The 17,085-nt window shown below is 34.1% G+C and overlaps 2 protein-coding genes and 1 non-coding gene across 3 annotated transcripts; 2 read left to right on the forward strand and 1 right to left on the reverse strand.

The window, feature by feature from the left end:
* Positions 1–3,886: 3,886 nt before the first annotated feature.
* Positions 3,887–12,376, forward strand: RBL15 (RHOMBOID-like protein 15). The gene is made up of 13 exons (XM_059606444.2): positions 3,887–3,979; positions 5,209–5,374; positions 6,325–6,628; positions 6,925–6,957; positions 7,047–7,138; positions 7,247–7,320; positions 9,721–9,815; positions 9,892–9,961; positions 10,562–10,743; positions 11,329–11,374; positions 11,460–11,522; positions 11,769–11,843; positions 11,942–12,376. The coding sequence occupies exons 1-13, from the start codon at positions 3,956–3,958 to the stop codon at positions 11,945–11,947; spliced, it is 1,230 nt and encodes a 409-aa protein (XP_059462427.2). The 5' UTR covers positions 3,887–3,955; the 3' UTR covers positions 11,948–12,376.
* Positions 12,377–12,907: 531 nt separating this feature from the next.
* Positions 12,908–15,112, reverse strand: LOC132161798 (uncharacterized). Its single transcript, XM_059571992.2, has 4 exons — positions 14,802–15,112; positions 13,856–13,962; positions 13,605–13,723; positions 12,908–13,136 (listed from the first exon to the last, which is right to left on the reverse strand). The coding sequence occupies exons 1-4, from the start codon at positions 15,082–15,084 to the stop codon at positions 13,043–13,045; spliced, it is 603 nt and encodes a 200-aa protein (XP_059427975.2). The 5' UTR covers positions 15,085–15,112; the 3' UTR covers positions 12,908–13,042.
* TRNAN-GUU (transfer RNA asparagine (anticodon GUU)) lies at positions 14,194–14,267 on the forward strand. The gene has a single exon. It is a non-coding gene; the product is annotated as a tRNA-Asn (tRNA).
* Positions 15,113–17,085: the final 1,973 nt, after the last annotated feature.

The following is a 17,085-nucleotide window of genomic DNA, read 5'->3' on the forward strand; positions in this document are numbered from 1 at the left end:
ATTATGTTTTTTTGTGTTCCAATATTCCTTCTACGATTTTTTATCTTTTTCTTTGATGAAAGACATAAAACTACTCATAGGAGAATAAATATTTTAATATGTTTTATGGGTCTTATGATTTATGAGTCTTATGTTTTAACTCATTCCAGCTGGTTTGAAATTACACATGAGAATTTTTTAATATGTTTTAATTTATATGGATTAAAACTAAAATTATATATGGTTCTTTTGATAGTATATATTTATGTGATTTATATATTAATGCAAACTTATGTGTAATTGTGTCACTATGTTCAACAATATACTATTGAATAACCTTTAATTTTTTTTAATTAAAATAGGCATGATAGATTTTTTCACACAACTTTTTTGACCTATAATAAAAAAATATAATGGAGATGTGTTTTAAACTTTAAAATCAAATTATAATGAATAATCCCGCGCATAGCGCAGGCTCTAAGCTAGTTATTATTAAATCTCAAGATAGTGAGATCTCACTAGGCAGAGTAGGTAGTATTATATTTCTCATCCGAGTAGTTCCAATTTCATATTCTTCCTAATTCTCTTCTTCATTTCTAAGTTCGAAATTTTTGATTATCAATGATAGGTTACATGTTAGAAACATTATAAATAGTAAAGAATAAAAACATAAATACACATACTCAATTGGATGGATTGGAGATTGGAATCGTAAATGACGCAATGAGAAATCAAATCTGTGACGTCCTCTATCACCTTCACCTCCTTCATTTTCAAGTTTTTTTCACCCTCTTTCATCCACGGAAATATTGTGTAACATCCTACAACGCGAAAGGGTTGTTGCAAGTACGTACCCAAGCACCATTGCTTGCTGGTCTAAATGTTTCCCTGTTATTTGTTTTGGTAAAAATGTACAATTTCTCATCCCTATGGAAATCACACATATATACCTAAATTTATTTTTTATTTTATTTAAAAAAAAAAAAATCAATCTCACATTCTACTAAAACAAATAATTCAAAAATAATAATATATGTATGTATACCTCCCAAATTAGTGGCACTGTACTCATATATGTTATCAACTTCATTGATCAATCTACCATGTTTTGATGTTCTAGCCTTTTTCTTTATCAAATACTTGATCAATTCTTCATCAGTGAGATGAAAAAGTAGTTATAAAGCTTTCAAATTGTTTGCAAATTTCTACAATGAAACAATGAGGGCGAACAAAAAAATTAGAGTAAGTGTGATGATTAAAAAGAATACGTGTGATGCCTAGGTTTGTGTCTTTCTAGATCCATCAAACATAAAAGTACGATTAACAGGTACTGGTAACACAATATTTTGACATACCCATTGACTTCTAAGTGGGGTAGGTACCTCCTTGTCCTCACCGATAAACTAATTCTTCATTGGGCACCACCTACAAATTAAAGACTAATTTTTTATTGGGCAGCGCCTGCAAATTAAAGAAGTGTGAATGATTAATACATGGCTCAAACTCATGGGCTTAATCTTTTGAATTGTGTAATATCTCAAATATGTTATATTATGGCTCACTAAAATATATAATATTATTTTAACTAAAAAATATTATCCAATAATGTAATAGAATACATAAAATATATTGTTAACATCATATTTCAAAAAAAAAAAAAAAAGCGTATAATTGTATAACACTTTAATTTATTGAGAAACTAAATTTGAATTTAAGAAGAATAATAATAAAAATACAAGCTCATTGTTTTGACATACCAATTGTACTGAAGTTGGAGCTGGTGCCGGTGTCAATTTGATACAACACTTGTTCAATAATGATGTCTAATTGTTTAATGTTTGGGTAATGATATCTATTAATTTTATTTATTTATTTATTTTTTTTAACTCAAATTTAAGATGGTCACCTCAAATTTCATTGGATATTCTTAATTTTTATTGTTATGCGGTGTTGCAAACGGATATTTTAGCATATACAATCCTTCACATTATAAGATATTTGGGGTGAAACAACTTTAATTTTATTATTTTTTTGTGTACCATTTAACTAAATCTAACTTTGCATTTTATTATTATTATTATTATTATATCTCAAGATCTCAGTAGGCAATTATCTGAGTAAGCACAAGTGGAGTGCAATTTTATATATATACATCTCCTAAATAATCATACCGACCTAGATACGACATACCAGTCTACTTCAGATTTCTCGCATACTTCGCGAGAAAATCTGCACCCATATTTGTTTCTCAGTCTATACTTCTCAAATCGCAAATTGTCTTTTGCAATATTGCCTTTGACTAAAATATATACTCTATGTTCTTTGAATCCACCACAATATTAGGATTTATGGCCTTGAAATTTTTCTTATTCTGAATCAAGTCAATAACATAACTTTAATCCATTTGAATGGTTGCATCTTTGGATCGATTTGAATGGTTGCATCTTTATACCTTCCAGCTAACGAAATCTTTAGTCCTTTCATGACTCCCCATGCTTCCATAGCCAAAATGTTTTTGTATCTTCTTTACTTCCAGATTAATTCTATTCCAATTGGTAAGACACCTCCCTCTCGAACAAGGATTCCTAATCAACTCAAACTAGCTTCAGGTTTTTTGGACGTAGGATGCCAATGCCGGTCTATGGTAATTGAGGTTTGGTGTGATAGTCTATCAAGTCTTGTACTATATTTATTGCCAATAAATATAGTTATTTTTCAAGTAAAGATTAAAGCATGGTTGAAAGATAATTAGGATAAGGAAGAGTAGTTGTGTGGTCAAGCTATTTACCTAGAGGTTATACGTCCTTTGTGATTAAGCTTTTTTCATCAAGAAATCTTCGTACTATAAAGTATTTTGACAAAGTAGCAGTTGATACTTCTAGTACCTACAAAATATTAAAGTAATTAGTAAAAACATATAGTTAAACATAAGTAACGTTTTTCTACCGTTTTTACCACCCCTTGCTCATTTTGTGCAGTATGCTAGTCTTCCACTCAGTTTTTTTACCTATTTGCACGTGATCCCAAAATAACAAATGCTTAGTTATATTTATATATCGGTTTCAAGCACTTCTGAGAGAGTTTCGGCTATATATATATATATATATATATATATATATATATATATAAACGATGTCGAATATAGTAGGGTATTAATGTATTGCCATATAAACAACGTCTTTTTTTTTTTTTTTTTGAATTTTTTTCTTTTAAAAAGTGGTTAGCGGTTAATAACCTTATCTAGGCGGTTAACGGATTTTACTAACCTAGATGGTTACGGATAGCTGTTTTAGCCAATAACTGCTAACCGTAGGTCCGTAACTGCCTATTCACCCCATGTCTAAATGTTATCTTTGTCTTTCTCCTATCAAACTTTTCTAAAAATCAACCATGACAGCTATAGAATTCACATGAGTGAAGATGTGGATCCTACCTACCCAATGACTAATTTTTAAAAAAGTTGGATTAAAAAATGATAGAATAGGAACAAATATCAGTTCTCTTAATTTTATCATCAACAAAAATATCTGTAAATAAACGTTTCAAAGGTATAAAATTGATATGGTTTGGATGCATATTTAATCAAAAGAATATAGATTTTTCTAACCAAAAAAAAATTACATTAGCAGTGCTAATATTGCACTTTATTTATTTATTTATTTTTAGCATATTTTTAACATATAAGGTATACATTATTATACCAAATAACCACCAAATCAGTAATGAATCAAGATCCGAACCCCCCTCACTTTTAGTTCTGTCGCTTTCTGTGACAGCCCACGAGCCCAATAGATCCATATCGTATTCGTGGGCACAAATCAATCAATTCGAGTTTTACCCACCCGAACTTTTACCCCGAACCCGGTTTCAGTTTTGGACTCTCGAGAATTCGAGAGCATATGCTGATTGGCTGAGTACTCAAGGCAATACTGCGAATCCATCGTAGATTAGTCCCAGGCAAAAATTTCGCAGAAAAATGAGACCCAACATTGTGACAGAGGTAAGCTCCGATCCAAACCTTCCTTTTCGGTTTCTGCTTTTTGGTTCGTAATTTTGGCGACACATTGTTCTGGATGCCTAGAGAACCCTAACTTTAATTTATGTTCCGTTTGGTTGCTGAGAAAATGTGGGAAATTAATCGAGATTGTGAATATGCTTCTGAATATTTTTGGTAGAGCAAATCGAAAAAATCTGTACTTAAACTGAGTAAACTGCTAAGTTGGACTTAGTTGGGCCGACTTTCTCATGTTTGGAAACAAAAGAAGTAGGAATTGTTAAGAATGAGTTTTTGCTTGGTTCTTTACTTTGTAATCTTAAAGAGGGATTATCTCTCTCTCGGTTTGAGTCTGTTTGTTGAGTCAGGTTTGGAATTTCTGAATCTAGAACGAATTGTGGATTCGATTTGGAAACCCTATTTTACTTTCTTTTTTTTAGGTTGTTAGTTAACATTTTAAATTATAGTTAGGAGTATTTATGTTAGGTTGTTGCTTCGGGTAATGAAGTTTCTTCAATACTCTTTTTTTAAGCGTAGGGTGAGTAGGCCTTTCTCCAATGATACAGTGGTGTAGGTATCGGACTATATTTAGCTGGGTTTTGAGCAGCTTGGACATGGAAGTGCATAAAAATGTTGTTTGGTAATGTTTGATTTTGCTTGTGTGGAAGTTGAATAATGGTACAAGTCCCTCCAAGAATGATGTGGCTCTTAAAATCACCATTGAGCTTGTGATTGATCATTATCGGATTTTGATCGAATAGTATTTTTAAGAGCCTCATCATTTTTGGAGAGACACAAGAGTGACATAAAAGGGACTTTTAGAATTACTCGTGGAAGTGTGTAATAACGAATTTTTTATACTCCCTTTAACGGTGTCTTTGCAATGGAAGTAGGTTTAAGTATATAATGTGCTAAGTAGCTTGATATGTAGCTAAAGGAAAACTCTCATGAATGTATAATAAATAGAGATCAGGCATGTGTACTTCTGGCGTCGGATATAGTACCTGCTTTTTCAATGAAATTGCTTATTATAGAAAAGAAGACATCACCGTTTTTATAACTACTTCTGGATCACTGAGATTTAAAGTAGGTGTTGTTTGAAATTTAGAAGTGGGTATTAGGCAAGTATACTTTAAAACAATAATAAATATCATTTTTGAATACCAATCAGAATATTACTTTTATTTAAATCTTGAGTTATTAAACTTACAATGGTTTTTTGTTGTGTTGTACAGTCAGGATTGCCTACTAGGTTGGGGCAATTGTGGGATGGCATTCCATTCCTTACTTCTGCCGTGGTGGTCATTTGTGGGATTATTTACTTGGTCTGTCTATTGGTTGGATATGACTCCTTTTTTGAAGTATGCTTCTTGCCCTCTGCAGTTCTATCACGGTTCCAAGGTACATCCTTGATGATTGGATATGCCTCTCTTGAAATAATTGTGCAACGTTTACTTTTAAATTCCCCTTAAATTACCTTAGGTATAAATCCAGCATGCACTTTAAGGCTCAGCCTAAGAAAATCTTCATCCAGCTATTATGTTGGGTGAGCTTGATGGTATGATGGGATGGCTGCGGACTGGTGCATATAATGGGATCAGAACATATTTTATTTATATATCTGTAGTAATTTTTTAAGGAATGAGGCAAAATTTTTAGCATTTTGTATCTTTGCAAGGTTAAGTGATATATATTTTTTTGGTGCAGAGGTCCTTTTACATGTACTAGATCTCCTCATGCCTGTGTGAGATTAAAAGTAATCTCAAAAAATATTTTATATATCAAAATATTCGCCACAGAAAACTGTTTCTTATTTTATAAAATCATGACCTCTGGTCATTCTCACTTGTCCTTTAGCTAATGGCAGCCAATATGGTCTTCCTGAATTTATGTTGGGCACATAAATGTTGAGCCCAAGAACAGTCCAGTTTAATGTTTATGCAAGCCCTAGTTTGGCCTGTCTAGAGTTTACTAAGTTTAGGCTGCATTATGATCTTTGGGCTGTAACAGCCCAGTTCAAAGCGTTAAATCTCACATCACTTGGCTGGCCCTTTTGATCTTTAGGAATTATTTGTTTTATTTAGAGCTTAGTTCCGATTAGACGTTGATTATATATATATATATATATATATATATATATATATATATATATATTTTGTTTTTTTGGTAGGAAATTAGATGTTAGTTGTAAAGGAAGAAGAAACTACACATATGTTCTTTCTTTCTTATTTTTATGTATTTATCTATATAAATTTTGTGCTTTCATTTATCTTTTAGTTTATCCACTGTCTTCAGAAAAGGAGTTATATCAGTTTTAGGGCTGTTAACCATACTCTTTTTGTTTCTTACAGCTTACAGGATTTTTACCTCCGTCCTTTTTCATGGTTCACTGCTTCATGTTCTGTTCAACATGTTGGCGTTAGTTCCTTTGGGTTCTGAATTGGAGAGAATCACGGGATCTGTCCGCTTGTTGTACATGATAATTCTATTGGCTACAACCAATGCTATTTTTCATCTTCTCATTGCACTAGTGGTGGCACATAGTCCTTTCAACCATTATCAGGATCTCATGAATGAGTGTGCAATAGGCTTCTCGGGGATCTTATTTTCTATGATTGTGATTGAAACAAGTTTGAGTGGAGTCCAATCCAGGAGGTAGGTCATTCTGATGCTTAGTTTAGCAATATGTTATATGACAGGATCATTGTTAATCTTCGATTTTTTACATCATTTTTGAGATTCTATATGTAATGGATCTGTGAGAACTAAAATTCCAAATGCATTAGGAGCACATTGAAATGCATGGGTACTTTTGCGTTCATGCTGTTGTATGTGCATGAGTGAATCCTATTTTCTCAATATAATTATCATCTGGTAGTCATTACATGGTTTTTGTAATTCCATCCATGTACGAACTCTTTGATTTACAACCTTTTGTTGTCGTTTTACAGCATCTTTGGACTCTTTAATGTGCCTGCTAAATGGTAAATGCTTATCTGATGTCTATTATCTTCTTCATTTCCTCATGTAATTTATTGGAAATGGGACATGATTATTTGAATATATTTTCCAGGTATGCATGGATCTTGTTGGTAGTGTTCCAGCTTCTTATGACAAATGTCTCATTCCTAGGACACCTATGTGGCATTTTGTCTGGATTTGCATGTGAGTTTCCTCTGTGTTTGATACATCTCTCTCCGTCCCATTTTCTTGTCCTTCTCCTTCCTGTTCTGCCATATTACATAAGGAACTCAGTGGAGATTCTGATTTCAGATACTAATGGCTTATTCAACTTCTTGATGCCTGGAACATCCTTCTATTCTGCCATTGAGGCCTCATCTTGGCTTGTAAGTATCTTTATGAAACTGGCTTTTTTGTTACAGAAACACTATGGGGAAAGTAATTTATGCTTTCTTCCTTGAAAGTAGTATAAGTGAAGTTTAGCAGCTGGGAATGGACATGGAACTGGGAGGGAGGGTCCTACATCATTTATACTTCTTGTTGTCAAGAGGCACTTATTTCTATGCAATTTGTCCTGGCTCATTACTAATCTGAGAGCGTTGTAGATTTCAGAATCCGATAATCTAAGATCTTTTGACAGCTAGCGCTGATGCTTTTGAGGATTACAATTTACAAGGACAGAGCTAGGAGTCCATTCCCTAACTCCTGCTAGAGTAGTAAGCCTATAATAAAGCAAATAATAATTGTATTTGACTACAAATATCTACTCTAGCAGGAGTTTTTTATTTTTTATTTTATCAAAAAAACTCCTGCTAGAGTAGATCTTTTGATGACTAGCACCTATGCACCTATGCGCTGCTGCTGCTTCTGATGCTTCTATATATATATTTTTTTGGTAAGTAATAGCCAATTTTATTGAAAGCGTAAAGGCGCCCTAAAGTACACCGGGAGTCTACAATAGGATCACCTAACTAGATAGAGAAAAGCGAACAAGGAAATCATCATAGCTAATTGACACCGGGAAGACATACGCCACAGTCCAAAGATACAAATTGTGGAAACAATAAGATAATAAATCTTCCAAAGATCCTTCTACATCCTCAAAGCGCCTATTATTTCTCTCCCTCCAAAGGCACCAAAAGAAACAAGTAGGCACCATCTTCTGAACCGCAGCACTCCCCCTCCTTCCCGAAGTCCACCAACAGGCGAGCAAATCAGAAACTCGTCTCGGCATCACCCAAGACAACCCAAACAGCCCAAAAAAAGCACTCCACAAAGCATAGGCCACCTCACAGTGAAGAAGAAGGTGGTCCACCATCTCCTCATCCCTCTTACACAACCAACACCTCTTTATCACAATCACCTGCCGCTTCCTTAGATTATCTAGGGTCAGAATTTTGCCCAGAGCTGCCGACCACACAAAAAAACTAGCCCTCGGCGGGGCATGTGTACGCCACACACTCTTCCAAGGGAAGCGCCTCCTTTCAGAACCAGTCAAGGACGCATAAAGAAGTCTGACCTTGAACTGGCCTCTTTTGGAGGAGATCCACCACAACCTATCTTCACACTCTTGTCTCACTCGAGCCGAATGCAGCAGCTGGAAAAAAGAGGCAAAAACATCCACCTCCCAATCATGAGCCCCTATAGAAAAACTAACATTCCACTGATTATAGCCACCCCTCACCTCCAAAAGGGTCGCAACAGAAGCATCCTTCGCACATGCAATACTGAAAAGACCAGGGAAAGCTGTCTTAAGAGCCATATCTCCACACCACACATCATGCCAGAATAATGGCTTAGTTTCCGGCATATACCATATATTTTCCTATTTTTCTGGTTTTCTGTTGAGTTTGAATTTTTGACATTCAAATGACTTAGCACCTATCACGATTGGCCAGAGATGAAACTAGAGCTGGGAAACCTATTTTTGTTTATACTATTATGACCTTATCTGCTGCGTTTGAATTTTTGACATTCAAATGACTTAGCACCTATCACGATTGGCCAGAGATGAAACAAGAGCTGGGAAACCTATTTTTGTTTATACTATTATGACCTTATCTGCTGCGTTATCAAATTTTCCCTTCATTATTAGTATATAATCTACCAAGTATGATGGTCCTAATAATGATCATGCACAAATTTCGTGCTCTTCACCGGCGGCTTTAGAAAACCTTTTTGATATATATATATATAAGTGGCGACTTAAAAAAACCTTGTTAATGGACTTGGGCTACAGGTTGTATTTGTAAAAAAACCTTGTCTTTGTACTACCTCAAAAGAATACATTCTGATCTTACCACATCATTTGTAACTCTGTTAACATGTTGCATACAAATGCTTAATTTTATTGTCTAAGAGACTAGTATTGAGAATTATCTGATACATGTGGCTCTAAATAGGGAAATCATTTTTGACAGGCTGTTACGGTAAAGCATGTGCAACTAGTAATATTAAGTTTAATTTGCATAATGTTGTTCAGGCTTCCCCCTGATTAATAGCCTGCTTTCTACTTATTTAGAAGTCTCCACTTTCAACTTTTGGGTATTCTCTCAGTTCTGTTAACTTACAAGTCATAGATAATCAGGAAACTTAATAACTTCTATTCAATATTCTCTTATTTTTTAGTATCATTTTCTTGTTCCTTGTCAAAATGGTAACTGCAGAAAGATGGCATGCTATATAGGGAGGTAGCTGCATATAATGGGCAACCCTATTGTTCTAACCATGCATTTATAATATGGATGGACCATAATGAATATGATCTTTCTTAATATGATTTTCAGTCATCTTGCGTCAGGCGACCTAAATTTATTTTGTGCACTGGCGGGAATTCTGCGGGCTACATCCCTACATATTCGAGCCAAAATACAACTTCTAGGTATCTTATGCTTTTCACAGTAATTGATTATTGATCTTCCCACTAGAAACATAATTTGATATTATTTCTTAAGCAGTGGATTATTATCTGGAAATATTTGGAGAAACTTGTCCTCCTGGATGCCACAAAGAGACTCATCTGCTCAGGTATTGTGTGATTCACCATTTCAGGATCTTTTAATTTGCTCCATACGTTTTATTCGTTACTTGTTTTTGGCATGATGTAAGTTCAATAATTCACTTTTTTTAGTGCCCTAATTTTGTATCTTTTTCAAGTCTCAGCTTTAGAAAATCAATTGCAGGCTTTATTTTTAAAGGGATCTAACTCTTGCTCTGATCTTTTCCCTGGTGCGGCTTTTGGGAATATACTTTGTTGTAACAATAGAGCAATTTCCTTCTGTTTCATAAGAATGATTCACTAATTACTGGTTTTAGAGTTCAGAATATTTTTAGAGAGAATTCTGAGGTTATGATCCACATCAACTTGTGGCATTAGAAGATAGAAGAGGAGAAGATGGAGTGGCAGTTAAACCTGAGTGAACTCAGGGAAATGGTTGAATGTTAATGAATTCAAGCTGGAGAAAAGAATGGTCAAAATTTTGTCCTTTTAGTTTAAGTCAACAGCACTTATTCTCTTTTCCTTTTGGTTACTGCTGTCCCTTTCATCTTTGAATCCTCTAGCCTCATCTGTCTCAGAAAAGTAGTGTTTGTCTATAGATTTATTATGATCTGTTTAATCACATGCAGTCAACACAAGATGATCCAAGATTCCCAGGGAGGGGAAGGACGCCTGGAGGCGGCCGAAGTCAAATGGTTTCTGGTGGTAATTCAGATTCAAACCTACAGGCTAGACTCTTGGATAATAGCAGCCCAGATCGTTCATCAGACGTAGCAGCAACTGGTCCAGGACAACAGTTATCTGATGGAAGGTATTAGAAAAAGACTTGTGTGTGCGCTTAATAGTCTAGTTGTCTCTATGTAGATTATCCTGATTATTTGTCTGAAATAATTTTGTACTTAGTTGTGTGAAATTGTTGTTTGATTATGTTTCTTTCCCGACTATGAAACCTATTGAAATAAAGAGGTTTACCCCCCCTCCCCCTCTGAGCACCCCAAAAGAAGGGGGAAAAAGAGTTTTGGACAATAAAACTCAATTTATATGGGCTGAGGTCCTACACTCTATTTTCAAGATGAACTACTGCATAAAACTTAATGTATATAGGCAATGATGTGTCCAGTGACATTTGTAATAGCGATAGCCAAATAATGTTTTCTCGTTACAATTGAGTTTTATCCATCTTGCCAAATAATACAAGAGGGTCTTTAATTGAGTCAAAATTTCTGCCAATGAGCCATGTTCTGTCAAATGAGGTGTTGACTTCATCTGTTACTTAAAACTTGTATTTTTAGCATATTAGGTGCACTGAACCAACACTGAGCAGCTAGCAATATGCTTTCTTTGCATTTTTGTGGCCTATCAATGTTCATTTATTCTTTGTTTTTTATAATTTTAGGCGGCAAGCAGGTAATGCAGCAGCTGGAGTTCCTGTAATCCATCAGGTTTCATCATTAATTTAATAGTTGAATCTTACATTTTCCCTTCTGGATTATCTGTCTGAATCTCTCTTTGTTACTTGGTAATTAGACGCAGGGCTCAGTGGCTTCTGATGAAGAAATCCAAAAACTTGTAGCAATGGGTTTTGAAAAGGTAAGGTTGCATCTCCCTACTTGCTCTCACTAATTATCCATTCCACTATATGCATGTCTTTGATAATTTTGCAGCAGGGGTTTTTAGTAACCTACAAATTTTGTTCCACGTTTTCTTTAGTGAATTACAAAAACATGGCTAAAATTCTATAATAACTTCTGTAACCTGTTGCTTCTTATAGCATGATTATGTGAAAGTTTTAGATGCTTGGCTCTCTAAATTCAAATGTTGTGGGGACTCTTTCAGACACAGGTAGAAGTTGCACTAGCAGCTGCTGACGGGGATCTGAATGTGGCTGTGGAAATTCTCATGAGTCAACAGGTTTGTTTGCTTTTGTAGATGATAGTTTGACCATCCAGAGCTCATAGAGATTGTTCTTGCCTGCTCTAATTTTCGGGATTATCGTGTTTTATCTGCAGGGATAAAATTGCAAAATAAGCTTCGAGTTCTCATTGAGACCGACCATGAGCTGAGTTCTGTTCGCCTAGTTGGTTGCTTCTGTCATGTTTTATGTCGTGCTTCCTCTATATTTTCAAATAGCCATTTAGACAGGACGATGAGACCGATGGGGGAAAGACCGAAATACACCAACTCTTGCTAAACCGAAGAATAGAAAAAGGAAAGAATGAAACAAATTTAAATCTAAAAAAGAAAAAGAACAAAACAAACAAAAAAAAAAAATTGTAAACATGTTATGCCTAACTGGAACATTCATATTCAATTTTACAGTGTATCTCTTACTCTAATCCACCTTCTGACCGTTAGACCTCTCCTGTATAATTCTGACCATAGACCTCTCCTGCATTTGAAGTTTGAAGACTTATAAAATAGACTGAAATGTTCAAATCTCTTTATATTAAGTGTTCAATAGTAGGGTGACAATTCATGATTGTGTGTTGAATTCAGTCGCATGTGTATAATAAGATTACATAAGTTAACTTTAATCTATTTAATTAAACCTATCAACACTAATTTTCTAATTTTGCATTGGGTTCGTGTTGAATTTTTGGTTTATGTCAAAAATTGTCAGTCATTATGTCATATATCGGGTCGTATTGAAGCATTGGTATAAGACTCATTTAACTAAATAGGTCAGATTTTTTAACCTTAACTATTTAATTTCGTATTGGATTCGTATTGAGCTTGTGAGTGTCGTGTCAAAAACTATTCAATGGTCTTTTTTTTTTAGATTTCTTTTTGTTCCACCCCTTTTTAAAGAAATTGATCTACTTATTAAAAAAAAAAGGATGAGTCCTTGCGACAGTGAAGAAACCAATTGAACTTCTAATAGCAAAAGTGCAATTAACTTCAAATTTTACCAAAAGAAATTTGACAGTGAAGAGTGTTTACCAAATGCATCATAGCAGAGGCTATCAAGAGCTCACTTTCCTCAAATGACGAAACTTGACATTATTGGACTATATTATACACCAATTTTTACAGATAGTTTTTATGCACAATAGTTATACAAGAAAATATAATAGACATTTTCAGCACATAGCTAGAAATATCATAAATAACTACTTGGTAGACTCCAACTTCGGTGGCTTCACGATCAGGATGGGGCATTTTGCATGATGTGCACAGTAGTCGCTTACACTTCCCAAGAATGCCCTGCAAACCACCATTGAATTCATCAAAAAAAATCTAATTAAAAACGCTGATTCAGTCATGGGAGTCAAACTCATGCCCTAGTGTGTAAAACTAGGAAACGGATCCTCTTTATTTCAAAATCTCTCAATTTCTTCCATTTAGTGCATTTTGAAGGGTAGTCCAAAATTTTTAATGATGGTAGTATATTAAATGCAATATCCTTCAAAATAAACTAAATAGAGGAAATTGAGAGATTTTGAAATGGAGATGATCATTTTCCGTAAAACAAGGGCCTGCCATTAAGTTTATGAGCGTATCCTAAGAAAATTGGCCATATTATCCAAATTTTTATGTTTCAAATTTATTTATTTTAATCTTATTTTATTACATAGAGCAATGCCTGGTTAGACAATTCAAGTAATCATGACTAACTAGAAGTGGTTGCATTCTTTCATAAAAATGTGGTGGAGATGGAAGTTTAAAGGTCACCTTTTGAGGGTGCCAAGGCCACGGCTACCCACTACCAGGAGATCAACCTTCATTTGCTCTGCAGCCTGGCAAATCATGTCTTTCGGCTCCCCATTAAGAATTAGGGTCTCAGCTTTCACCTGCACAAGTTCATTGTCCAAAAGCATCAGCAATCTGAAAGCACTAATAGTCCATTAATTGAAAAAGGAATTATTTGAACAAGAAGAAATATAAAGGAGGCTGCTTCATAACTTGAGAAGTTGTAGGCTTACCATCTTATGATCTTTGGACATCTGTAATGCACGTGAGAGTATTGCTGCAGCATTTTCTTCCTGGGCTTTCCTCACAGACTCGACTACCGTAGATGTTGCATAAAAAGCTGTATAACCAAAATCCACAATTGATATATGAAGCTCTAGATGTCATCAAAACTATGCAATAATTGGGATTATATTTCTGGCTTGCATTGGATTACTCCATAAATATGGCAACTGGAAGTTTTAATAAACTTTTTTATTTTCTTTTCTATGGCAGGTTTGGAAGTATCGAATCTGCAAAAGTTAACTATTTATTAACGTTATATAAATTATATAACAAAAGGTATCATGGAGCTGGAGTAGCTCAGTTGGCTAGAGCGTGTGGCTGTTAACCACAAGGTCGGAGGTTCGACCCCTTCCTCTAGCGTCTGTTCTTTTTTCTTTTATAATTTCCAAAACCTCTCTCTTTTTAACTTGCTTTAACTAAACTAAAGTTAATCTGCTCACTGCTTATTCTACTTTTTTCAAGTTTAATTTCCTTTTTAAAGTTAATTAAAGTTAACTTGCTTTAATTAAAGTTTAATTTGCTTTTTCAAACTATTCTTCTCTTATTCTACTTTTTTTCTTGGCTAAAAAGTTACTGTTTTATGTTTATGTATTTCACAATGAAATGAAATAAAAATGATTTAAAACTTTCAATTACAATCAATAACCCTTTTGTTAGATTTTAAAGGTTGAAAGTGAGATTTTAATTTACTCTTAATTCCAAATTTCCGATGACAGAGGTCACCGAATTTGAAGGTTCAGAAATTCAAATTAAGATATTGAGAGGTTTTAAAATTTGGAGGCTACGAGACGAGTTTAAAGTGAAATTTAAAAAAAAAAAAACAAAACAAAAAACTAATTTGACAACGTAGAAGTGAATATAAAATAGGAGTTTTCTTTTTCCTGGAATACGAACCGGCTCCCCCGGGCCCAGCCGGGAAGACGTATTGCTGGAAGGGCTGCTGAACATGAACCATCACGACCGTGCCCACCTCTTCCGGGTTCGTCTCCGGCGCAATACCCATAGACCCAAAGAGGTGATCAAGCGCCCACTTCAGCGCGTAGAAGCTCCCATCGCTCTCGTCGATCGCCACCATCACTTTCATCTTCTTCTTATTCTTCTCCTCGCTCTTTTCCATCAATGCCTGCTCCGCCGTCGTCGCTGCTGCACCCGCAACCGCACCACTTTGCGTCTCCATCGATCGCTTCACTCCCTCTTCTTCTCACACACATATATATATATATATACACGCAGGTTTGCGTTGGAATATTTTTGGGCTGTAGACGTGGCAGCAGGGAGAGGCTGCATGCGTGGAAGGTCACAGAGAAACTTGGCTGTAGCCTGTGGTATTCAGCTAAACTGAAGTTCAAATGGCGCCACGTGCCGTCCATGCACGTAGATATTTCCAAGTGCATCATGCAGATCGTCTTGAACTCCTTCTGCCGTGGCTCGTGCTCTTCATGTGCAGTCACAAAAAGTTTCTTCTCTAAATTTCTTTTGAGGGCAAAATACAAAACCATTTCTAGTTTTACTTTGTACCTATTTGCAACTAATAATTCTCGGCCAATTTGGGGTGGCCGACTGTTAGAGATAAAGACCACTTTCAAGATAAGTCACAAGAGGAATCAAGATGAGGAAGGAGATAATATATTTGTCTCGTTGTTAATTTATCTCATATTCTAAGAGATAACATTGTATTCTAGTTAGGACTCTAGTCTCACTTATCAATACTCTTGTAAAGGTTATATAGAATTCAAACTTTACATAGCTCTATATAATAAACTGATAAAGTGGTGTTTAGGGATTCAAGTTTAAGGGCTTGTTTGGGTATGCGTTTAAAGGACTTAAAAGTCTGTTTAATACTCAAAAAGTCTGTTTGAATAAAAAAGTACCCGTTTGGTAAAAAAAATTAAAAAACGCTTTTAAGAATTCATAAAGCCTGTTTGAGATTACATTTGAAGAGCCTAAAATGCTTTTAACACTCAAAAAGTCCGTTTGAAGAAAAAAGTACTCATTTGATCAAAAAAAAATTAAAAGCGCTTTTAAGGGTCCAAAAAGCCTAAAAATGGCAAAAAGACACTTTTGGCAAAAGCTTAAAAATAAAACTTTTGCCCAAAAGCTTTTTTTGACTTAAAAGCTCTATTTTAAAACTAGTATTCATTTTTTTATCTATACATAGATAAAAAAAAAAAAAAAAAAAAAAAAAAGAAAGAAAGTAATTTTAAATCAAATTGCATAAAATTTATCTTTGAAATTGCATGTTTTAAAAAATGCGAGTTGAAAACATAAAAAATTCGCGTTTTCAAATAGTAGGTAAATAGGTGTTTTTTAAAAAAATTTAAACTATAATTTTAATGTTAAAGTATTGATTAAATAATTAAGTTTATATATTCCTATCAGCTTAATTTTTTTGAATAAGTAGTTATTTAACATTGTATCATAGCTAACTTGTTGGACCTGACTTATTAAAAGAGATTTTAAGCCTACACGTGAAGGAGAATGTTAAAATATTAATTAAATAATTAAATTTACCTATTTCTATCAACTTATACTTTTAAGATAATTAGTGATTTGACATTTAAATGTCTAGCTGCGACTTTAGTTAATAGATAGATGTCAGGTTTGAAAACCTTAATAAAACATTCCCAAATGATTAAGAAATTTCATATTATGACTAGGATTTGAAAGTGTACACAAGAAAATGGTCCCTGCAGACGAGTTATATATAGAGGGAAAACGCTAGAGTTGAAGTGCAAAATATATAAAATGTAATCACACAAGCTAAGAACACTCTTATAAAAAAGGAAAATGTTATGTGCTTTCTTAGAGTTTTTATGGTATCTTTCTAGTCCTATATAAATATTATTTTTTTAAAATGAAGTGAGAAAAATAAGTGCTACTTTCTTTTTTGCATTTTTATAAAATAATATCTATCTAAGACTAAGATGATACTAGACGAACACCAAGAGAGTACACAGCATTTCCCTATAAAAATAGTTAAAGTTTTATTATATGATTTATATAAGTAAACTCCTCTCAAAAGTTTTTATATTTTTATTGCATGATTTTCGTAAATTAGACTTCCTATGAAATAGATAAAATATTATCTTAAGCATTATGTCTTGTAATATCATTTTTCAGCATAGAAATTAAGTTGTATCATGATTCCAATGTCATATGTAAGGGTGTCAAAAAATAC

The sequence above is a fragment of the Corylus avellana genome, chromosome 10 (genome assembly GCF_965113065.1).
Source record: "Corylus avellana chromosome 10, dhCorAvel1.hap1.2, whole genome shotgun sequence".
NCBI classification, from domain to species: domain Eukaryota; kingdom Viridiplantae; phylum Streptophyta; class Magnoliopsida; order Fagales; family Betulaceae; genus Corylus; species Corylus avellana.

Coding starts and splice junctions, on each gene's coding strand:
- RBL15 (XM_059606444.2), top strand. CDS start 3,956: ATGAGACCCAACATTGTGACAGAG. Junction 6,629..6,924: donor AGTGGAGTCCAATCCAGGAG/GTAGGTCATTCT, acceptor GTCGTTTTACAG/CATCTTTGGACTCTTTAATG. Junction 9,962..10,561: donor AAAGAGACTCATCTGCTCAG/GTATTGTGTGAT, acceptor AATCACATGCAG/TCAACACAAGATGATCCAAG.
- LOC132161798 (XM_059571992.2), bottom strand. CDS start 15,084: ATGGAGACGCAAAGTGGTGCGGTTGCGGGTGCAGCAGCGACGACGGCG. Junction 13,963..14,801: donor GGCTGGGCCCGGGGGAGCCG/GTTCGTATTCCA, acceptor TTGGTTATACAG/CTTTTTATGCAACATCTACG. Junction 13,724..13,855: donor TGTCCAAAGATCATAAGATG/GTAAGCCTACAA, acceptor GAACTTGTGCAG/GTGAAAGCTGAGACCCTAAT.